The 24,592-nt window shown below is 38.9% G+C and overlaps 1 protein-coding gene across 1 annotated transcript; it reads left to right on the forward strand.

The window, feature by feature from the left end:
- Window positions 1–21,072: 21,072 nt before the first annotated feature.
- On the forward strand, window positions 21,073–22,022 carry LOC119998559 (short-chain dehydrogenase reductase ATA1-like). The gene has a single exon (XM_038845906.1). It carries the CDS (start codon window positions 21,174–21,176, stop codon window positions 22,020–22,022), a length of 849 nt encoding a protein of 282 aa, XP_038701834.1. The 5' UTR covers window positions 21,073–21,173.
- Window positions 22,023–24,592: the final 2,570 nt, after the last annotated feature.

Below are 24,592 nucleotides of genomic sequence, written 5' to 3' on the forward strand. Positions count from 1 at the left end.
GGTGAGTTGGAATTTTGTTATCCTATATCCCCGTTTGATATCATTGTTTGAAACTTGAATCGAAACGATTATGTTGATCTCGTGGTTTGAATCTTTGACTTTGAATCCTTTTGAATTCGAATCCTCCTGGATTGAGGTGAGGAAGTTTATTCCTCCTCCATTGTTATCTGGTGTGTTAACTAAGTATGAGATTTTTACCCATCCGCAATAAACATAACCAATGCTTCTGCCCTTGCCTTAAGATCTGTCCACATGTCATCAAATTTCCAATGGCATGTCATGGATCCATATGCATAATATATCTTGCAAGACATCATTACCTAGAGCAATAGTCGTGTATGAACAATATAGAAATCTTGACTCTGTATACCAGAGGTCTCCATAGCTTGTACAAGACCAAATATGTGTGATGATGTCCGAAATAGGTCTTTCCTATCTGACAAATAAGTCAAGTCAGACCGAGCTGGAATAGCAGAATTCCTTCCTTCCTGGTGAGAGCGCACTTCCTTCCTTCCTACATAGGGAGTAAACGTAAGCTATGGTAGAGCCCCGAGGGTGTGCTTAAAGGATATCTCCAATGCTCAAGTTAGTACGGTACTAAAGTTGGAAGGATGGCTCGTTGTTTCGAGCGGTGCCTCTTACTTAATGTAAGTAATTCAGAGTGCAGGAGTTAGAATGCTCACCTGAGAGTGTCTGAGCAATTTGAGTTAAAGTAGGAGTCGGACTCTCTCTCATTGATTCGCTAGAGGGTTTTTTTGAGGGTAAATTCCCTCTGTATACATCTCCAAGAAGGAGTGGGACTCTGCTTGGGAGTCAGTGTCCTATTCAGACTTTTCATTGGTTGATCTGACCTTAGTAAGGTATGACCAAACCTTACTACCTAGGTTGGATGGGCGAACTACCTTGGTTGGAAGGAGTGCACTAGGAAGGTCGGTCATGACCTTCATATCACGTGGTCCAGACTTCTTACTTCAGTGAACAACTGCAGTAGTGCCTTCAATCCTGTAGTTCGACCTCTTCTTGGTCATACCGAAGTAAGAACTTCGGCTGCTAACTGGTCTTGGCATAGCTATCACTTATGTGTCATGTGTCCAAAATTTAATGTTAGGGATATTTTGGTAATATCATATGCCCCCAGGGGTAAGTAATAACTCCATCGGTTCGTATTCACGGTCTAGATTTGAGGAATATGGAAGGTCACTTCGTTTTGGGCCTTCAATCTAACCCAATACCCTTAGTATAAGTAGGGGGTTAGGCAAATTCAATTTTTTTTACTTCACTTTTTGCTCTCAAATTGCTGCCCGTCCAAGCGTCCCTCTTGCTCGACCGATCGAGCTTCTTTATTGTCTTCCGTCCTTCCTTCCATCCTCTTTTTCGTTCTCAGATCAGTCCCCTTTTTCTTCCTTTTTCTTTGAATTATGTCATCTAGTTCCTTTTCCATGGGTTCTTCCGAAAGTTCCTCAACTTCTACTTCTTCTAGGGAAAGAATAGATTTTGACCGTGATTCTGAGGTGAATATCACTAATTCGCCTCACGACGATATTAGTGGGGCCAAAGTATTGAGGTCGGGCCGCCATACTATCTTTCTGGTTCGGGTTTGGATGAGCGGGGTGTTCAAAAATATTAAGGGGACTTCAATATGCCATGGCCTTGCTGGAGAATGCTTCCTTATAAGAGTCCCTTCCACCCTAAGGAAGGAAAGTTTGCGATGTTCCTCCATTCTCTAAAACACGAGGCTCAGATTCCTTATCCGCCGGCCCTTACTAGCTTTTTTTGTCTCTTCGACATATGTCCTGCCGTCCTTACTCCAAACGCTTGATTGTTTTTAAATACCTTAGTGAATCTCTATGCCAAGTACAAAGTTCCTTTTCATTCCTTTGTAATCTAACATATTCACGAATTGAGTTGCCATGGTCAGAAATCTGGCCTTACTATTTCCAATTTCATAGCCCAATCGAAGCTCCCAAGTACCAATCTTCTATCAAAGATTGGAAGAAAGGTTACTTTTGGGTTAAGGCTCCAATAAATCCGGGGGAGCATCTTCCCTTCCGTACCAACTTCGAAATTCTTTATCTCTTTTTCTCTAATAATCCTTCGATATAGAGCTTAAGGAGGACGAAACCCTCCTAGATCGGTTAAAGACCTTCCTTCCCGCTAACCCTTCGATTCCTTTAGTTTTTAGTGAGAGGGACTCTACTTATGCATATTCTTCTGTTATGCTTCAAAAAGGTAGACTTCGGTCGACTTTTTATACTAAAAGAAAATTTTACTTCTTTCATAATGACCTCACTAACTAGTTGGCTATTCTCTTATGAAGATATGGCTAGCATGGACGACTATGTCAATATGTACAACACTGGCATTGCTAGAGGTTAGAAGCATGGGATCTGTAAGGGTAATCAAAGGAAGCCTACACCCAAGCGTGCAAGGAAGGACAACACTGGGGAAACTCGTGCTTTGGCCATTGCTCTAAATATGTTGACCGTGGTGACAAGTTCAGTACACGTGACTGAACTGGGCACTTCTTCAGTTCATGCTTCGGTTCATGCCAATGTGTCTTTATTTGTTACGCAGGCCCCTTGAAGAATGACTCGGGAAGACCTTGTTGTCCACCAGCCAAACTGAGACGTGTTTATTAGCGATTCGACCAACAAACCTGGTGTGGTTGGACGGATGATTTCCAAGGCTCGTACTCCGGGAGACTTCCATGGGTACGAAGCTCTTTCTTTTTTGGATAACGTGTCCGAACTCAATGTCGCGTCCATGAAGATACTTTCTTCCTTACTTCAATCAGTGTTTCATTTGGTCAGTTTTTACTTCCTTAGTAAATTTTTTGAGGATTTTGCTTCTTTCATTTTGGTATGTAGGTCATCTTTGTTCTGGCTACTATTCCTGGCAGAATTGCCAGCTTCGCCAATAATAAGACGATAGCGTTGGAGCTGGCTGAAGTTGTTGCTTTGGTGAAGGCGAAGGCCAAAGCCAACTTCGAGGTACTTCGGGAGGAACTGGAGGAGAGGAAAAAAGAACTGGCCGTTGCTGGAGCTTGGGAGGCAAAGAATCGAAAGGAGGAGGCAAGGTTGGAAGCCGAAGTTGCTTGGGTTTCTAAGCTGGTCAAAGTTAGGAGGATGAAAACACTAGCGAAAGGCAAGTCATCAAGATGAATGAAGTCGTCAAAAGGGCTACTTCACTAGCCGAGGTACTTTAAAGATGTGTCGTCGTGCCCTTATCAAGGCTGGTCAGGATCTAAGCCTCCTAGACAACCTTTGCCTTGTCATGGTTAGGAAGGACGATATGGAGAAGACTAAGGGAAAAATCTATGCTGAACTGGCTTGAGCCGAAAAGGCCAAAAGGGTAGCTAATGAAGAAGAAGCAAGAGCGACAGAAGAGGAAGACTCCAAAGCGGAGTTTGAAGGATATCCTGAAGAAGAGGAGGTCCCTCATACGGTCGACCATATTGTTCTTGCTCCTGATGAGGACCCTCAATGGGTCGTTCAACAAGATCAAGTTTCAGTTAAGTCTCATATCCGTCCAACTGATCAGGATGAAGTCCTTGCAGCTGCTGGTGAAGTTCTCCCAGCTGATCTTCTTGAAGATTCTCGGAACGAAGTTGTCCAATCTAAGAACCAAGAGACCGAGCCGAACCTTCCAATTGTAGATGAATAAAATTTCTCATTTTTCATTCGAGATTTGTATGAACAATTTGTTAGTGTTATGCCCTAAAAGCCAATTGTTAGATTTGGCTTTATGGAATTTTCGTAAATATTGTTATTATTTATTTGGTTAATAAATACACGGGCACTTTATTTATCATACGCTCAATAAATTAATTGCTTTGATAAATGTTCATTTATTAAGATGAGGGAATTTGTTTTCAAAAGTTGAGATGGAGTTCCAAATTCTCTTATATCTTAATCATAATGTTCCTAGCCATAGAATTATTAATTGGACAACGATAATTCGGAAGGCTAGTACATGCTATGTTTGCTGTTATGAACATGATGGTGAGTATTCAACCATTGATGTAGGGAGACTAAAACAAGCATGTAGGTTCCTGTTAGAGAATAGGTAAACTGAACGTGACTACCATAAGAACTTCACATGGATTTATTCTACATGTCAAGTGAAGATCTTATAATTATGGTTGTGCATCTAGTCCTTGGACCAGAGGCTTCATTGTTATCTTGTGTGTGAGATGCCTTGACTTAATTGTACAATGTGCTACTTTCCCTAGCCACGGGTTACATACATGTACAGTTAGTTATTGTGTTTAACACATGGTGGTATATGAACGCACAATAAGGGATCTATCACTCTCAATATAGGAGGGCAAATGTCCTATGTGATCTGTGATTTCATGATCCAAAAATCTTTGGCCAGAGTAGGAGAAAGTTAGAAAAAGAGTTTCTTACTTTACTCGTGGATTATGTGAAGATCAGATGCATATGGCTTGGCTTAGGGCTTGACATTTTCCATGCCCTCTATGTCTTGTCGGGACATTATTTGATAAAAGGACCGAATTGCACGCCAACCATGATTGAAAGGTTCACCAACGTATTTGATATAATCTAGGTAGCCATGACATGCTGTTAGGTGTCACTCATGACTTATGGAAACCTTGATCATTTAATTGCTCGAGAAGAATTAAACGAGTTCTAATTCATTTGCGTAAATTGAAAAGAGTTTCAATTAGCACATCAATTATTGAGGTTCCATTACTAGGTTATGTGGAACCTATTGAGGTCACACACAATAGCATGCGAAGAATCTACGTAATTAAAGATGGTATTTTATTATATGATAATAAGAACAAACTAATTATTATTTGATAATTAATTGTGCTCTTGAAAATAATCAATTATTAATTTTATGTATAATTAACTGTTAGTTATATTGAATTGGATTGGGATTAGGATAAGCTTTATTAGATAAAGTTGCTAATTATTTGTTTTATGAAAATAAATATTTGTGATAATAACTAATTATGAATTATTTATTACTTATCCTAATAATAAAAGGAGAATGAATCTTGACCATTGGATGATCAAGATCCAAAGGTTAGCATACATACTCTCAAGAATATCTTGATAATCTTGAATAAATAAGAGTTACAGTTGGACTAAAACTCTTAATTTGTGTGTGCGCCCTGTGTGAAGCCAAAGGAATTATATTCCTTAGAAGATTGACATATGTATATATATATATATATATATATATATATATATATATATATATATATCTGCGTGTGTGTGTGTTGAAAGTGGCATACGGCATACAAGAGAGAGCAAGAGAGAGTGAAAAGAATTTGTCTTTCTTGTTTACCTTTCTCCTTGCCGATTTTCATACTTGATCAATCAAGAAATTTCAGAAATTTTCTTGCTTGATAGTCAGCAAAGAAAAGGTTTCTATGGATGATAATCACCAAAGAAATTTTCTTGCTTGATAATCACCAAAGAAATTCATCTGACACCACTTGAACTATGGATGAACTCCCAAAGATGTACGATTCTTATATCGAGGCTTTTCTTATTAGCAACCTATCCCTGACCTATGAGATGTGTACGAATATATCCTCCATGCAACACCCGACAAGTTGGAGTGAGAGTTTGTGCACTATCAAACACTCCAAAGTCCATATCTCCCCTGAGCTCTCGGTTCCTTTGTATCTATCCATTAAGCATATTGGATTGACCCGTCGATCAATGTACATATCAACGCTTGACCCATAAGGATCACTATGCACAGTTTCTGGGTAGATTAATTTGAATCTCTCAGGTGGGTGTTTACACTTCCGTAACCTGAAAGTTCATGAATGACTATATTGTAGATGTGCTCCCACACCCTAGTGTCATACATCCAATTCATCGAGTATATCGACAATAGTGCGTGTCTCACTGATTGATGAATCAAAAAGCAAGCTCTATAAGTGCGAAAGTATTGACCTACTCAAGCTTAAGTGATATTGTACTCCCGTAACTATAGGATGAACAACTCGTTGATAGTACTTTTCTGATTGTTCTTTCCTTTGTAAGTCCGTCAATGTATGTTTACTTACATAAACTAGTGCATCAATCGGAGAGTACTCTCGAGTAGTCAAGACAAACTACTTACCTGTTTGGAGATATCCATGCACTACAACCTATATCAACAAAGTGCCTAACTTTGTTAATCTGGTTGTGACTGAATTGTTTCGAATGTAATATTGAATATTGTGTCTGTCTATATTCACACATAAAGTGTTTCTGAGTATCCAAGATTAATATAACTAACATCCCAAGACGTTGATAGAACATTCACATATAAATGATAAAAAATTTAAAGCACAAAATGCAATATTAACTATTTATCCATAAATCTCAAAAAATGTCAGCATACGTGGTATGTTTTTAGGACACAATCCCAACAATATTTTTCTCTGGACAGGAGATCTCATAATTTTTCCTACTAGGAACAAGAGTTTTGTGGATTTGCATGATGTATTTGTAGGTGTGTCAGGGCTTGCTGTCAACCCATATGATTTGATATGATTGTTGTAGAATTCTGCACCAAATCTGATCTCTGCACCAAACAGATTGTGCTTGGTTCGAGAATACAAGGATGCTAACTCGAGTGTCAATCTTGAAAAAGGACTCAAAATGTCTAGAGTGTCAATCCGGAAAAAATCAGGAAAACATGAGACTATCACTGGAATGAAAAGAGTTTCTATTGGAATGAAATGAAAAACAATACATTGCTGGAATGTATCAGGATCTTCATTGAAAAGGGACACATCCTGGGATGTAGGCGTGCTTTACAAGCTAAAATAAAGACATAGCTGAGGAGGATGGAAAGATAAATCTACGAACTAGTTGGCGCGAAGCTATGCTAAATAAAAAGATAAGTGGCGGGAGCCATGCCTAAAAAAGCAAATAAGGATTGAAGGCGTTGGGTCTGTGTTCGACACGGGGTAGTTTGTTGTTTCTTTTTCTTCACTAAGTAATGGACACTTCTTATGTTCTTCTTCTTGTGTCTATCGTTGGACATCGTGGGGATTGTGGTCATACCACTTCCTTTCTACTGGATGAAGTGACTTAGTTAGTGGGTTTTGTAACCACAACATTCTTCTGAACATGGGGATGATGGCAGAATCTCTCTAGTCATGCTTCTTCTTTAAGGAGGAAACACACTCTCTTGGAAGTCGTGGTAGTCTCTACTTCGCGAGTCTTCAAGCTTCATGGTCGAAAATATGGGAACATGGCACACGACTATCATTTTGTTGCTACTTCTGCATGAAAGATCGTGTAAAAATGTAACCTTCTGTTTTGTCCAGGACGAACATGGTTTGAGGCTCGTGGAGTCATGCTTCAACTGGAAACAAGTTTTGTAGAAGGCTCGGATGTTTAGCAAACAAACTTCCATTTCTCCAAGACTCCCTCCAATATAATCCTACTAAAATCTCGATAGTTATTCAACAGACCATGTCTGGAAAGGATTTATTCATTAAGACCAAGACTCTATGAATTGTAGTCTTTTAGAGAATAAATCTTGGATATCCCTGATTTCTGGGAACTAATCTCTAGATTTCATGTCAACAACCAATCAGAATCATGCAAAATGACCACCGGTTAATAAATAATCCTCCTTGCGTCTGCCATGTGTCACCAGGAGATTGACCTTTTTTGTGCATTATGGGACCCGTCTTGCCATATGTCAACTGACGTGTAGAGTTTGATTTTGGTACAAACAATGCCCCTTCAAACCTTCCTCTTCAAACAATAGAAGGATTTGAATTTTTTATTTTTGATCCCTTTCATCAAGTGAGCCACTTACCATGATTTTGAACCTCAATCTTACCCAATCAACTGAGCTGGCACATATTTCACTATGGGTGTTTTACTCATACACAAATTCTGATAGGAGAAATCTGCTATGGGCATACTTCAAGCCATTGTGTCATGAGTGGAACCCTGCCTCTTCAGACCTGGATTGTGTTGGTCTGTAGTTTAAAGGAGTGGAACCTCTAGACCAAATCTTCAAGGATTGTTTCTCCTACTTTTACCTAGATTTCTCATAGAAAGTTGACTTCTCTGGGTTTCCCCTTGATCGAAGCCAAGCTCCAGATTGGTTTAGTACTAATCCCAGTGACATAGAATTTGCTGATGATGCTGAAAACATTGTACCACTATGGATCAACTTTCTATCTTCAAGGGACTCCCGTACTATTTCAACGAATCTCCTCACAACAATAAATGTGGGGTAGAGTACTATAATACTGCTCAACTAGCGCGATAGTTTTGACTTGTCCAGATGGTTCCCCTGCCACCATGCATTCCAGAAAACAAATCTTTTTCTAGCAGGAGGTGTGGTCAACTGTAGCACTCAATAGCATCTATTCTGTAACTCCCTCTATTTTGTCCTCTACAAAAAATTTCTGATTTCTTTGAATGTCACCAAGCTACTACTGAATTCACCTATTGGTGGACTAAATACGTGAATAACAAATTCTCTCAAAATTTTGAAGAACTCCTAACCATTGTAACTCCAGATCTACGGTTGAATGGCTTTGATGACTCTGGTAAGCTTAAGAAGTTTGTTGCTGCTATATTCTATCTGCTGCAAATATAAATGTTGATGTCGTATGTAGGTTCTATTCAAGCCTCCTCTAAGGACAATGATAGTAATGAAATTGATTTTACCGTGTCAACAAGAATTCCATCAACCATCCAGAAGTTTGGAAAGCCCGTGGCTATCAAATATTTGGCCAAAAGGTCTGGGTTGGAAAGCGTTAAAATTAAAACAATTATGAGTTCACCCAATTTTCTTCTTCTTCTTTTTTAATTTTGCCACCTGCACCCATTGTACAAATCTACAACTCTTGCTCTTCTCCAGCTTGAATTTATGGGAAAACCTGTAACTCTGTCTCTTCCTCTCTCATTCTCCACTGGTTTACGAGTATTTTCCACTACTCCCGCAAACGGATCTGAAATAACAACTCTTCGTCCTTACCCATAGCCTTCGTAACCTTCCCTCCTCTTTACCCATACCCTAAACATTAGAAGGAAGCGATGACGTTTCTTTTCATTTGATACGCAGCATCGACTTACCATAATTGGACCATAAAGCCCAAGTAGCATGCAAGCACAGGAACTTCGACGAGGATCTTACACTGTGCCACCGACCATCAAACAAAAAACCCTTCCATAAACCCTAATACCGTTTTCGCGTCTCAAAGATGGGTCGCTAAAAGAACCACCACAGTAGCAGCACCAATAAGAGCTTCAATAACTCACATTAGAATCCCATAAACCCAACTCTTCATCCTTACCCTAAAGTTGTTGCTACTGCCAACATCTTCAATTTGAGAGAGAGATTGAGAAGGAAAATCGAAGGTCCAACAACATTATTGAGGGAGGTAAGGACGAACAGTTGTTAGATGGGGATGTGTATAGATGAGGGTTTTTTGTTTATTTTGGGGTGTACTTAACAACAACTGGGGTGCAAATAAGATTCTTCAAGAACTTTTCCCTCCATTGGTCCTCCAAAGGTTTACACCATTTTTGATTCTCCTGAAAAGGTAGCTCTTCTGTTTTAAGTGAATCATTCTGCAAACTACTAACCTCGAGAGTAATCCCTTTGTGTCTTTTATAGATTGATTATGACTCCCCTCCTTCTCAAGCACCTCCACCTCCGAAGAAAAAGAAATGCACTCCATCTATTACTCCTCCAAGGGTTGTTGACGTTAAAGACTTTTTGGCCAAGTTGGCTAGCCGGACTCCATTCTATGTTCCTTGAACTTCAGTTGTTGGGGCTTCAAGCTCTTTTGTCCCTGAGCCACTCTCTGATGAAAAGATAATTGTAGCAAAGAAATTCCTGAAGATTCTTAGCACCAATGAGCAAGAGACCTACTTGCACCATTCAATGTTCAACAATCTGACTTTTTTGACTCTGTCTGTGGAAGACCCTTGACATTTTCAAAGGATCTTCCCATTCTTATCTCTAACTTCAATAGCAATAGGGCTCACCTTTTTGAATTAAATACTTAACAGGAGAAGTGGGAAGAGCTTGGTGCTAAGCTTCAAAATCTGGGTAGTGAGCTAGAATATTCTTTGGCTGTTGAGGAATAGGAGCGGAGGATTATTAAAGAATTAAAGCAAAAAATTGTCACCCTTTAGGCTGAAGTGAGGCTGCACGAAAAGACTTTAGCTGGGATTTCTCAAAAGAATGTTGTCACCCTTAAGGATTCTGAGGTTGTGTATGCTCAAGTATCCAAGCTAGATGATCGTGCGACTACTATTTCTAGTGAAAAGTATTTAATTGAGGTGAATATTGTAGCTGCCATTGCCAAATGGGCCAATTGAATGATATATATGTACTAAGCTAAATATCCCAACTGAAGAAGTTTCTCCTTCTACTGCTTCCGTGTCAGTTGACGTGTCGTTGGCTAGTGATAAAGCTACTAAGGATACCTCTAGAGGTGCTGCCTGATAACCCTTGATCCTGGATAAAGTTTTTTTTTTTTTTTTTTTGATTTTTCTAAGTGGTAGAAGGTTAGCACAAAATAGACTTATCTATGGCTTCCCATAGAGTAGGGTAATATCTTTTGAGATATTTCGAGTTTATAGGATGCTTGTGTTAGGTCTCGTCCAGATCTTGTAACCAATAAACACCTCATTTCTTCACTTCTATCACCTGATAGGGTCCTTCCCAGGATGGTGACCATTTGTTATATGTTGAATCTCTTTGACCAATATAGAGAACAGCTTTCTAGACCAAGTCTACAATAGTAATTATCTTTTCCCGCACTCTTTTGTTGTAAGCCTTTGTAACCCTCTACTTCTGAACTTGAAGATGATCATAGACAACCAGTCTGACTTCATTAAGGCCTTCTAATTTTGTCATCATGGCCTGATAGTAATCTACAGAAGATAATTGATTATGGAAGGCTACCCTTGTCGATTTGATCACTATCTCTATAAGAAGAACTGTATCCTACCCATTTGTCAGTATAAAAGGTGTCGCTCCTGTTGTCATCCTTTTTACTGTCTTGTAGGCCCAAAAATCTTCTGGAAAGAGCCTCATCCCAAGCCCTTGGCCTATTTTCAACCATTCTATCGATAATGTTCTTCAGCATTTTGTTAGTAGACTCTCTTGACCATCTATGAGCATAATATGGTGTAGAATGTCAAATTTCAAAATCATATTTCTAGGCAAAAGCTTATACCTTATCCCCAAAGAATACTGTGCCTCAATCTACCATAATATATTGAGGAAGACTGAATATGTGAATGATGTTCTCCTTGATGACCTTTATCACGTCTTACAGATTTATAGATTTGAGTGGAAATGACTCCACCTATTTTGTGAAGTAGTCCGTGGCTACTATGATGAAATGATATCCTTCATTTGAAGGTGGGAAGATTTTCCTAATAAGATCCACAGCCCATCCCCTAAATGGCCATGGTTTTACAGCTGCTTGCATGGCAGTAGTTGATACATGTTGAATTTGTACCTATATCTGACTAGGTTGGCATCCCCTGGAGTATTGGATACAATCTGCCACAATAGAATGCCAATAGTAGCCATACTTTCTGATGAGCCACCTCTTTTTCTTCTTGTTTAATGAGATCCGTAAACTCTTTCATGTACTTCTGCCATAATCTTCATAGACTCCTCCACACTTAAACATCTTAAGAGTAAATAATCTTCTAGGCTCTTCTTGTAAAGTTCTCCATCCATCAGTTCATAGTTAATTACTCTCCTTCTGGTCTTCTGGTCTATCTTCAAGTTTGGATACTTCAGGAACTAAATCAAAGGATGTCTTCTATTTGATTTTGAAATCTCCACACGAAAAGCGTCTAGAACAGCAAGTGCCCTCTTCTTGGCAGAAGGCAAAAGTTTCTTGTGTACCATGATAGTTCTATCATATGCTCCTTGAGGAATCTTGACTCCTATGGCCACCTGAGCAAGCTTGTTTGCTTCTGTATTGAATCTCCTTGGAACAAGAGATATAATTGGATCCTCAAAGTCTTTCAGAAGTTACTTGTTCGCCATGTAGTAAGGTGTAAGGTCTAGACTATTATATTTGTAGGCGCCTCCCAAGTGATTGATCACTAATTGGGAATCTCCAAAGAATTCAATGGTTCACGCGCCTAACTCTATGATGATCTCCAGTACAATGATGATATTTCATACTTTACATGGTTGTTAGTACAATAAAAATTAAAATGAAAGGACAGAAGAGTTTTCTGACCTTTATGAGAAATGGTAACAACATCACATCCCGACGCAAAGTCTGTTATGGATCCTTCAAACTGAGCGTCCAAGGGGTATATGATATTAAGCATGTCCTTAACTCTAGAGACTGATTCTTTAATGTTTAGACAAGGATGATCAGTAAGAAAATCTGTGAGCGCATGTCCCTTCACTACCTTTTGAGGTAAATAATGGAAAGAAACCTCCATAAGGGCGATAGACCATTTGCCAATTCTTCCCTTGATAATCGATCTGGAAAAGTAGTATTTGATGAGGTCAGTCTTGCATAAGAGCAAAACTGTGACTGAGAGTATGTAGTGTCTGAGCTTGGTAGTAGCAAAGAATAAACTTAAGTAAAGTTTCTCAATAGGAGAGTATCTCTGTTCTGTAAGAGACAAAAACCTGCTAAGATAGTAGACCACTTGCTCCTTGCCACTCTCATTGTCTTGAGCTAGGAGATAGCTAATGGAACCTTCTACTGCTGAGATATAAAGCTTCAACGGCTTTTTGGGCAGAGGAGGAGTAAGGATAGAAGTTTTTGCTAGATACTCATTCATATTCTAGAATGTATGCTGATGTCTCTCCTCCAAGATGAATCCTTCTTCCTATTTCTGTTTTAGGAGCTCAAAGAATACCTGGACATTCCCAACAAGATTGGAGATGAATCTTCTGAGGAAGTTGATTTGTCCCAAGAATCTTTGAAGTTCCATCTTGTTGCTATGAGGTTGTACTTCAAGAATGGCTCTTGCTTTGTTCTTGTCAACCTCGATGCCTCTTTGGTGAACCAGAAACCTGAGGAAGTTTCTTGTAGAAACTCCAAAGGTGTACTTCAAGGGATTTATCTTTAGTCCGTATTTCCACATTCAGGCCAATGCTTGCCTGGGATCTATACGGTGCTCCTTGTGAGAAAATGAATTGACCACCATATCATCAATGTAGATTTCCATTAATCGGCTCAGCATGTCATGGAAAATAGAATTTGTGTCTCTTTGATATATAGCTCTTGCATTCTTCAGGCTGAATGACATCACCACCCTCCAAGATGAATGTTGTTTTGGGTGTGTCTTCTACTATAATGAAAATCTGGTTCTAACCTGAATGTCCATCCATGAAGGATATGACTTGATGTTTCAATGCTTGTTCCACCAACATGTCTGCCATAGGCATACGGTACTCATCCTTTGGTGTGGCAAGATTCAGATTTTGGAAGTCGATGCAGACTCTAATCTTCCCATTCTTCTTCACTACAGGGACTATGTTAGATAACCACTCCATGTACCTTGCAGTTTTACTGAACCGAACCTTGAGAAGCTTCTCCAACTCGTTTTTTACCACCAATGTCACCTCATTTGACATTCTTCTAGGAGGTTGCTTATGCAGTCTGTAGGCTTTCTTGATTGGTAATCGATGCTCCACCAAGGTTTTTAAAACCGGACCGGTCATCAAACCAGAAAAGTCTTCGGTTCACGGTTCAAAGGTCAACCGGGGTTCAAACCGGGTTCGAACCGGTTTTAACGTAATGAATTATTTATATATATATTTATATTATATGCATATAATATATAAGAAAACTTCATAAAAATACAATATATTCAAATAAAGTACCATTTTAAACAAAGAAAATCTCATAGCCTAGTGGTTAAAGCCTTTTTAATGAACAAAAGGTCATGAGTTCAAACCCTACAAATAACAAAATTTCAAAAAATATTTTATTAACTTTAATAAATGACCGAATCGGTCAAAACCGGCCCGGTTCTGACCGGTTCAACAGAAGAATCGGCCGGTTCAACCGGAAATATCCCGGTTCATCAATTACCGGTCTTGCACCTCAACCGGACCGGACAAGTGGCCGGTCACCGGTTGGACCTGTCCGACCGGCCGGTCCGGTCCGGTTTTCAAAACCTTGTGCTCCACAAGCTCCCTGAATCATCTCTTCTTTGATATCTGGAGGCAAGAGTTTACTGATGAACAACGGTCGTCGAGATTCTTCTGTTCCAAAATTAATTTTGTTTAGGGGATCTTAAATGTCAACTTTAAGGTCATTTAGCTTTACTGGAGCTGCGTCAAGTTCCTCTATCTGGACAGCATGATCTTCTGGTTGATCCACTTCAAAGACCATTTCTGTTGTATTTACTAGGGAATCGGTCTATAACAAACTCTCCAAACATTTTTCTGCTAAGTAGGAGGTCATTTTTCCCATGGTGACCTTCAAGGACTAAGCCTGTTCAACTTCTGTCGGTGGTCTTGTCATCATTTATTTCTTGGATGATATGGGTAATTGGCTTACAAATTCTGCTCATTAAAGAATCGAAAACCTATGTCACTAGACTTTACCTCTTCCAAGGATGAATCCTTGCTAAAGGTAAGTAATTTGGGTTTGCCTTGCTTCTCCAGGCCTATAACTCTGATATTGCCAATGTTTTCATCATAAAGCCTAGTTTCTACACAATTTTCTGATGCCAAAAATGGATTCTTGTATATCCTGATCATTTCTATGTCATTCTCATTCAAAAATACCACACACTGATGTAAAGAGGATGGAACTGCCATGTAGAAGTGTATACAATCTCTTCCCAATAGGAGGTTGTACGAAAAACGTGAATTAATCACGAAGAACGGATTGCTTATGGTCTTTTTGCTAATATTGAGGTTTATAGCCAGAATACCCTGAGCTATAGATATACCTTCTGCAAAGTCTGATATAGTAGCATTAGTTGAAACCAACTCCGACTGTTGCCTACCAATTTTGTGCATGGTATACCGAGGCAACTACTAGCTGATCTGTGATAGAAACACTTGTTACTGGGATTGCTTCAATATTTCCAATATCTCTAGGTAGAATATAAGTCATATTGTATGAGAGATCTTTGGAATACCTTGGGTCTGTAGAAAAGTTTCCATTCTTGCCCCTTGAGCTCTGTTCCTGCTGCATAGGAGGCTATCGCCTTAGGAATTTTATCTTCTTTGAGTCAAGAGTGTTTGTCTTCTAATTTTCCTGTTGGTACGAACTCCTCTGTTGAACATGCATTTTCTATACTAGATATTAAGCCGTTTGCCTAAAAGGTGAATGATAGTCGATTCCTCCCAATGCTAGAGATAGAAAGTCACCAGCAACAAACTGAATGCCTTCTTCAATAGACTGCCAAGATGAAAACTGGGCAGGCTCTCCGAACGGTTGTTGAGGATGCTTAGCAGCATTCCTCTCCTTCTATCGTTTCTTTTGCAATCTTTTTTTATGAGTCTTGGTAAGTATGGGTTGACCGTTTGGATAATGGACCTTCACCCAAACATTGATAGGATAATCTGGAGGTTTCACAAACCTGGACCTGGGTTGAGATGGACGATGATGGAGTGGCCTTCCCCTAAACCTTCTTACTCCCTTGATCTCTTTTCCACTGTTACGCTATTGAAATCGGTTAGAACCTTCTGAGTTTACTTTTCCTACATTGAACTTGTCCCCTGAGCCTAAACCCGAGCTTGAAGCTTCTAACTTTTGGAAAGGTGTCTTCAGTCCCTTCCCTAGAGTTCGGATGAACCTTCTTTCTTTCTGCAAAGTTTGTTTCTGATTGAAAATCTTGTATCCACATTCTGAGCAAAACCTCAGTCTTCTAAAAGGTCTTATTGGTTACTGCTTATGCGAAAATTGTTGATTGGACCAAAGCTCATTAGGATTTGGTGTCTGGACAGGACGTCTCTTGTGTCCACTTGGAGGTCTGGCCTTCTAAGCATATTCTAGATTTACCTTCTATCTTAGGGTTGATCTAGGCATGTGGTCTATGTTGACTGAAACCATGTGAGCTCCCATCTCTAGAGGAAATGGATCAGAATTCACTCACATTGTTGGTTCAGGAACAATAAAGTCTCCTCTCTCTATCCTTGCTTGAATTCATTCCTGAAAAACACACAATCATTGATAAAGTGACTCCAAGAATTGTGATACTTATAGTAAGTTTTCTTCTGGATTTTTTCAAGACGAGGAATTCTATGCCATGAGGTAGCTTGATCATGTATGCTATGAGGCAGTCAATGATCTTTTTTTTTGGATACATCATAGGTGTAGAACTTGGCTGACTTGAATGATCGTGCAGTTGGCTGCTTAGGAGGTTCTAACTTGACAATATCCTTGCAAATGTAGGACTTCTTGCTCAAAATTTTGGCTACAACCACGTCCTGGTTAAGATCATCATCGACATTGGCCATTATGTAGTTTGACTCCCTATAGTAAGTTCCTTTGGATGAATTTGTCGTGTCATGTTCTTCCTTAAGGACTTTTTATGGTGGAAGATCTGGGAGTCAAGTGAGAAAAGTCTTAGTAGTCCAAGTTGTCGAACTTCTTCCTAAATTGAACAAGCATCCCTTTCACAGCCAATGCCACCACTCTTCTTCTAGAATCTCAATGTCGCATCGAAGTCTTGCTTCCTTGAATCTATTAAGAAATGACACAATTGGCTCTCCTGGACACTACGTGATCCTTAACACTGCTTAGAAGGCTCTGACTTGACAAAATCTTTGCAAATATAGGACTTCTTGGTCAAAATTTCGGCTACAACCACCTCCTAGTTAAGATCATCATTGACATTGGCCACCATGTAGTTGGATTCCTTCTAGTAGGTTCCTTTGGATGAATTGCCCATGTCCTGTTCTTCCTTAAGGACTTTTTCGTAGCGGAAGATGTGGCAGTCAAGTGAGAAACGTCTTAAAAGTCCAAGTCATCGAACTTCTTCCTCAATTGATCTAGCATCCCTTTCACTGCCAATGCCACCACTTCTTCTTCTAGAATCTCAGTGTTGCATCGAAGTCTTGCTTCCTTGAATCTGCTAGGAAATGACTCAATTGGCCATCATGGAAACTGAGTGATCTTTGACAAATCCATCACCGTGACTTCTGCTTCTTCTTTATAAAATTGCTTATGGAAAGCCTCCTCTATTTCTATCCATGTATCAATAGAGTTAGCGGGTAACTTGATATACCAAGAGAAAGCTATACCTGTGAGAGAGTTCAAACAATTTGAGCTTGAAACGTCCTCCAAGCCAACTTCATCACATTGAATAGTAAAATGAGCTATATGCTCCATGGTTGACTGAGCATCTTTTTCGTAGAACAAAGAGAAAAAAAGAGGCCAAAATCCTATAGTAAGTGGAATACGGTCTACTCTCTTAGTAAAAGGCTTGTGGTACATGGGTCTCCCCAATCACCTAAGGCCTAGAATATCCTAAACTATGTTGACAACCTAATCCTTATTCACTGCTTACTGAGGTTGTCGCTGAATCATCTATGGCTAGCGGTAAGGTTGTAAAAAGCCAAATAGACCCTACCCCCTAGCTCTGCCTAGAGGTAAGGTTGGTGTTGCTGCTATTGTTGTGGTTGAAAATAATGCTCTCGCCAAGGATCTAGAGATGTGTCACTTGAGGGACCCTCTAGTTTGCCTCGTTCATATCCATATGCTCATTCAGTGTTGTTTCGAAGTCTTGCGGTAGAGCTGACTGCTGAATGATCTACATCAACTGCTCAAGAATAGTTGCTTAAAATGAAACTTGTTGTGAGCCTTACTGCATTGATTGAAGAACTTGCCAGAACTCCTAGGAATTTCATTGAAGAACCTCATGATTCTGTAGAGGAGTCTACTGACAAGCTTGCTGCATGTTCTTGGCTATTTGCTCCTGGTCTGCATCAAACTATGGCTTGCCAAGGATTTCCCAACTCAGGAGTTTGATGAGTATAGGGCTCACATTACCTTCTCCTTTGCCTTCGCTAGAATGAGTAGGCTGGAAGTTGTTGTGTGATTCCCTTGGTGACAGTGGCGGAGACGAGCCACCAAGTGGTTCACCTATTGTTGCTTTTCCAATTCTCTTTGCCATGACAACAAGTAATTGACACTTCAGGTCCTACACGGTGTGCTAAAAATATGTTGGATTCTTCTACGCTAGATAAAGTTCTTAAATTCTGGCTGCTTCTAATCCTCAGTCCCACCACGTGTTCTAAAAATATGCTGGTTATCTTCTACTCTGTACAGGAGATCTCACAATTTTAGCTGTTGAGAACAGGAGTTTAGTGTATATGAATTATGTATTTGTAGGTGTGCCAGGGCATGTTGCCAGTCCAAAGGATTTGATAGGATTGTTATAGGATTCTGCACCGAATTTGACCTCTACACCAAATGGACTATGCATAGTTAGAGAGAACAAGGTTGTTGGCTCGAGGTTTGCCTTCCTAGAAAAGGACTAAAAATGCCTAGAGTGTCAATATGGAGAAAAACAAGAATCCATAAGACTATCACCAGAATGAAAAGAGCTTTTATTGGAATGAAATGAAAAACAACGCATTGCTGGAATGCATCAGGATTATCATTGAAAAGGGATGCATCATGGGATGTAAGAGTACTTTACAAGCTAAAAGAAAGACATAGCCACAGAGGCTGGAAAGATAAATCTAAAAACTAGTTGCTGTGGAGCCATGTTAAATAAAAGGATAAGTGGTCAGATCCATGCCTAAGGAAGCAAATAATGATTGAAGACGAAGGGCCTTTGACGCCGGTAGTTTGTTGTTTCTTCTTCTTCTTCTTCTTTTATAGTACCAAGTAATAGACACTTCTTCTTGTGTCCATCGTGAGACATCATGGGCATCGGACTTCGTAATCGCAACCTTCTTCTGAACAAAGGGATGATGGCAGAATCTCTCTAGTCATGCTTCTTCTTTAAGGAGGAAACAGACTCTCTTGAAAGTCATGGTAATCTCTGCTTCGCTGGTCTTCAGGCTTCATGGTCGAAAATATGGAAACATGGCTCATGGCGATCATTTCGTTGTTGTTTCTGCACGAAAGATCGTGCAAAAATGTGACCTTCGGTTTTATGCAGGACGAACGTGGTTTGAACCTCGTGGAGTTGTGCTTCAGCTGGAAACATGTTTGAGAGAAAATTGGGATGTTTAGCTGACAAACTTTCGTTTCCCCAGGACTCTCTCCGATATAATCCTGCTAAAATCTCAATAGTTATTCAACAGACCACAGTTGAAAAAGATTTATCCGTTAAGATCAAGACTCCCTGGATTGTAGCCTGTTGGACAGTAAATTTTTGACAGCCCTGATTTTTGTGAACTAATCCCTAAATTTCAGGTCAACAACCAATCAAAATCCTGTAAAATGAACACTGGTTAATAAAAAATCCTCCTTGCCTTTACCATTGTCACCACGAGATTTGTCACTTTTTGTGCATTTTGGGACCCACCTTTCCACGTGTCAGCTAACGAGTAGAGTTTGAATTTGGTAGAAACAAAAACACACCACTAGATTGAATAGTGATTTATCATCCGATTATCTCTGGGGTTATAGTTAAGTGTCCCTCTTTGATGGCCCAAAATTGAGCCTCACGGCCTTAACAAAAAACTGGAAGTATTGTTGTTTTTTTGAAAGATGATAATATTTGTGTTTGCTATCTAAAAATCACATTTCATTCTGGATATAAAATATATTTTTAATTTTTACTACCTTTTAGGTGTGTATTGGGTGATTCATCATGTCCGAGCTATAACATATAAATTAATCACTTGTATCAAGTAAGTGTATGAAAAATTCATGTATGGACAAATTCTTAGGGAAGATTGAACCGTGATGGGTGAACATGATTAGCATGTAGAGGCAGACCTAGCTTGTTGGCCCTGGGGGCTTAGAGCATGCAATGTTATTGATAGCTGGTTAGAAAAAAAAATGTATCAGATTCCTATTGTTTTCTTTTAAGGCCCCCAGTGCCCCCAACAATTGCTCAGCGGTCAGCTAACTTCGCATCTCATATCACCTCTTCAAAACTTCAATCCAGCATTGACTTGTTATTAATTTATAGCCTAACTTGGCAGTCCATCCCACAATTATAAAGTTACAAACTATCAAACTCAATTCAACTCATATAATTTGATTTATGTTGATAGAACTTACATAAAAAAAGAGAGTGGTGATGATTTATGTTCAATGACTCAATGTTCTCATACAATATCATTTTAATTTTCAGTTAATTAATATATGATTTATTTTGGCTAAAAAAATTCTGAAGAGTTTTTTCCCAAAAATGTAGATCTATTATTTTTTTATTAGAGGACACCCAAGATGGATCAAAACCCTTCTTGTGAAGTTACAACTTCACATGGCAGTTGTAGGGAAGTCCCAAGGGGAGTTACAACCCCATGAGTGTGCACTTTCTTTGCATAGCAATACTAAGATAGAAAATAGATATAGAAACTCTCCAAAAAGGCTCTCTCTCTCAAGAAGGATTAGTATGCATTTGATCTTGGAAAGTTGTTAACTTTGGATTTTGTTCATATTTGATGCTTAGATCATCTTACAAAAAGAAAATTCCAAGAAGAAATCAAAAGTGGTGGAAGTAACAATAATCCTCAAGAATGCTGTCATATAAACAATCAAATAAAAATTTATGGGGAGTTCGAATCCTGAATCCGCGTACGAAAATAAAGTATTTCTTGTCTGCATCAATAAAATTATAAGGATCTACTTATCCATTAATATATGACCATGTTTTTGGGATTTTGTTGATTCTAATGAATTAAAAGGAGATGAAAAATATAAAAAATTCTACCCTAGGGAAAAAAAATTCTTTACTCGAGAAACTTCATGCGCCGAATTTACTATAGAGATAGTATTTGTTAGGTGACTAACATTTGCTTACTTCCTCAACAATGAACTAATAGTTTACTACTAAAATAGTGACCTAAAATTCATAATTGGGGAAGGCAGTCAGCTGTTGGGAATTAGACAAGCCAAAACTGAACTCATAAAGGCTGCCGACTTATGGTTTGGATGTAGTTATAAGGAATACAAAGAGTGTGTCGGAGTAAACAAACTAATTGCAAAGAACACCCAAAGAATCTCGTTCTTTAATCTTTGTGGCATTCAAACCACCGCATATAATGCAATTTGGTTAAGTGTTCAAGGCACCATTATGGAGACAAAAGTTCAGATGCAGGGGTTGTCAACCAAGAAGTTAACAGGCAAAGTTGCTGTAATAACTGGTGGTGCAAGAGGAATTGGAGCAGCCACAGCAAAACCTTTTGCGCAAAATGGGGCTCATGTTGTCATTGCTGACATACTCGACGATCTAGGGGTGAACCTCGCTGAGTCCATAAGAGGCCGATACATACACTGCGATGTTATGAATGAAGCGGATGTTGAATCAGCGGTGCAGCTAGCATTAGAATGGAAAGGCAGACTAGACATCATGTTCAACAATGCAGGAATTCCTGGCTATGGAGGGAGCATCACCAATATAGACATCGAGAAATTCAAGCATCTCTTGTCAGTCAATGTGAATGGGATTGTACATGGAATCAAGCACGCAGCGAGGGCTATGATTCAAGGCCAAAAAGGAGGGAGTATCATTTGTACATCAAGCTCTGCAGCTTTAATGGGAGGCCTCGGATCGCACGCCTACACATCATCGAAAGAGGCTATAATTGGATTGGCAAGAAGCACTGCTTGTGAGTTGGGGGTTCATGGAATTCGAGTGAGTTGCATTTCTCCGCATGGTGTCCCCTCAGAGATGCTTGTCGATGCCTACAGAAAAATCCTTGGGAAGACAGACATTGGGCCGGAAGACGTGAGTAACATCGTCGGGGAGAGAGGAAGTCTGCTGAAGGGGAGAGGTGGAACACTAGAAGATGTGGCACAAGCTGCATTGTTTCTTGCCAGTGAAGATTCTGGTTTCATAACTGCACACAATCTTGTTATGGATGGGGGATATACTTCTGCAAACAGTAACATGACTTTCATTTACCAAAAAGAAGAAAACTGAAACAATTAAGTATTGAAAAATTCAAAATCCAAGACTTAGATTTAATCCTTTTGTAGCCTCCTTATCCTTTGCAACCCTAGTGACTTCTCCAAACCTTGATTCATGACTTTCTATCTAAACTGTTGAGCTATAAAACTCATATGAGCAATCAGAATCAATCTGGTATCGATGCTTTATTTAATTAATCAAAATAAATATTGATGATACCCAAAAGAACCTCCAATGAGAGCATGACATGTGTCCATACATGTAGCGTCAACCGAGCACCTATGCTCGGTACGAAGAGCACGCCCACGTTCATGGGCTCAGAAAGAGGTCAGTTACGAGTGGAGTAAATGCTAGGTCCATCAACCCTCGTTCTCATCCACGATCTCAACATTTAATGTGGAGAGATCCATGATCTCCCCATAACCAACGTCTTCAAACTACTATAAAAGGGGACCCTTAACATTTTTTATTAATTTTACTTAAAAAATATATATTATTATTTTACTTAACAATTTTTTAACATAACATTTCTTTATTAATTGTACTTAAGAAAATTTATATTAGTATTCTACTTAACATTTTTATCTCATATTACATAATAAATTATAATTTTAAAATATTATATTCATAATTCAAATTATTTTCAATAACAAAATCATTAAATAATGATTGTAATATATTAAAAGTTTAAATTGAAATATGAGCATTTTTATTTATTAATGTTAAGAAACTATTAGAACTTATTAATACGAAATATATAAAAAAAAAAAGAAAATTATTTGATAATTTACCAAACACTACACAATTTATTCAACAGTTTTTCTGCTACATCAGCTTTAAGTTCGTCAAATACCTTATTATAGCATATTACACAACTTTAAGCTCAGTTTTTCCGCTAGCAATGAAAATCAATCCATCCGCTCTACCAAACAAATCTATATATATTTCTCTGAAGAATATATGACTGATTTGATCGTCGAAACTTCCTTGACTAAAACCCCTTTAGTCCGGGAACTTCTAACAACTCATGTGGGTTTTGTAGAATTATTGGTGGCCCCCTATCCTGAATTATTAATTGTGGGAATTTTCCCCCACAGGGGCATAATTACATAATCAATAATGTATAATCCCACTGACAATCCTAGAAAACTCACAAAAGATGTTAGAGGTTCATTGGCTAGAGTGGTTCCGACTATAAGGAAGCTCTGACGATCAAGTCAGTTATGTGTTTCTCTCTAGTAATCTTGTGAATGTTTAGGCAGTAAGTTTTTCTTCCTCGCCTTATCCAATTTGGGGGGTTGCCTTATACAATGGGGATGACTCGTCTCTTTCCTGAGATACGGATCTCAGAATTGATTGGCTTTAGAGAATTTTAGGCATGTATCAGAGATAATCCCTAAGACATTGTCTTTTCCCAAAGAGAGGTGCAATGTTTCAAATTTGTTGTCATAAATGGGTATGTGTCTCGAGGAGATTATGAAATGATTGATGGGATGTATACTACAAAGAATATTGACCAAGGATTCCTATGACGATGGATTGCATGAGATACAAATAAAGTTGAGGTCGGAGTTCAGATATAAGTGCTTAGACGGCTATATCCGAGTAGGAGTGGGTCCGACATTTTAGGTCATTGGTTCAATGTCATAGACACGATGGGTTGATGTCGTCGATATGAGGTAATTATGTCGACAAAATGGGCTCGTCTTTGTTTATAGTTGGTTGAATTGATATTGGGATGACTTAGAATTATGGATCGACGTCAGAGGAGGTGTATTTTATGACAATGTTTAGTCATTACACTATATTTTATTAAAATGGATACATTGTTGGACCATGATGGTTTGGTTATCTTGGAGAGTAATTTATGTTAAGAAAAAAGTTAGTCATTTAGAAGAGAGCCATCGTAGGAGTCTGGTGGTTGGAATTGACATCAGCTTAAAGAAAACCTTGATAGCATGTGGAAGCTAAATTTGACATTAACTTTAAGATAGTGAGTCACAAAAGCGTATGGAAGTTAGAATTGACATCAAATTTAAGGAGAGCCATGAAAGCATATGGAAGCTAAAATTGACATCAGCTTAAAGGAGCCTTAAAGGGGTATGAAAGCCAGAATTGACATCAATTTTAAGAGAGAAGGTCGTAAAGACATATGGAAGTTGGAATTAACATCAGCTTTAAAGAGAGTCCTGAAGACATATGCAAGTTGGAATTGACATCAACTTAAAGGATCCTTCAAGGCGTGTAGAAGCTTGAATTGACATCAACTTTAAGAGAGATGGTTGTAAAGGCGTATGGAAGCTGGAATTTGCATCAGCTTTAAGAGAGCGCTGGAATTTGCATCAGCTTTAAGAGAGCCCTAAAGACGTGTGGAAGCTAGAATTGACATCAGCTTTTAGAGAGCTTTGAAGACGTATGGAAGCTGAAATTGACATCAACTTTTTTAAATGAGCCCCAAAGACATGTGGAAATTGGAATTGACATAAGCTTTTAGAGAGCTTTGTAGGCTTGTGGAAAAATAGGGACTGTAATGCGTTCAATTAATTGTAATCATAGAGATATTCCTATCTATAAAAGACATA

The sequence above is a fragment of the Tripterygium wilfordii genome, chromosome 5 (assembly GCF_013401445.1).
Source record: "Tripterygium wilfordii isolate XIE 37 chromosome 5, ASM1340144v1, whole genome shotgun sequence".
Classification (NCBI taxonomy): domain Eukaryota; kingdom Viridiplantae; phylum Streptophyta; class Magnoliopsida; order Celastrales; family Celastraceae; genus Tripterygium; species Tripterygium wilfordii.

Coding starts and splice junctions, on each gene's coding strand:
- LOC119998559 (XM_038845906.1), top strand. CDS start 21,174: ATGGAGACAAAAGTTCAGATGCAGGGGTTGTCAACCAAGAAGTTAACA.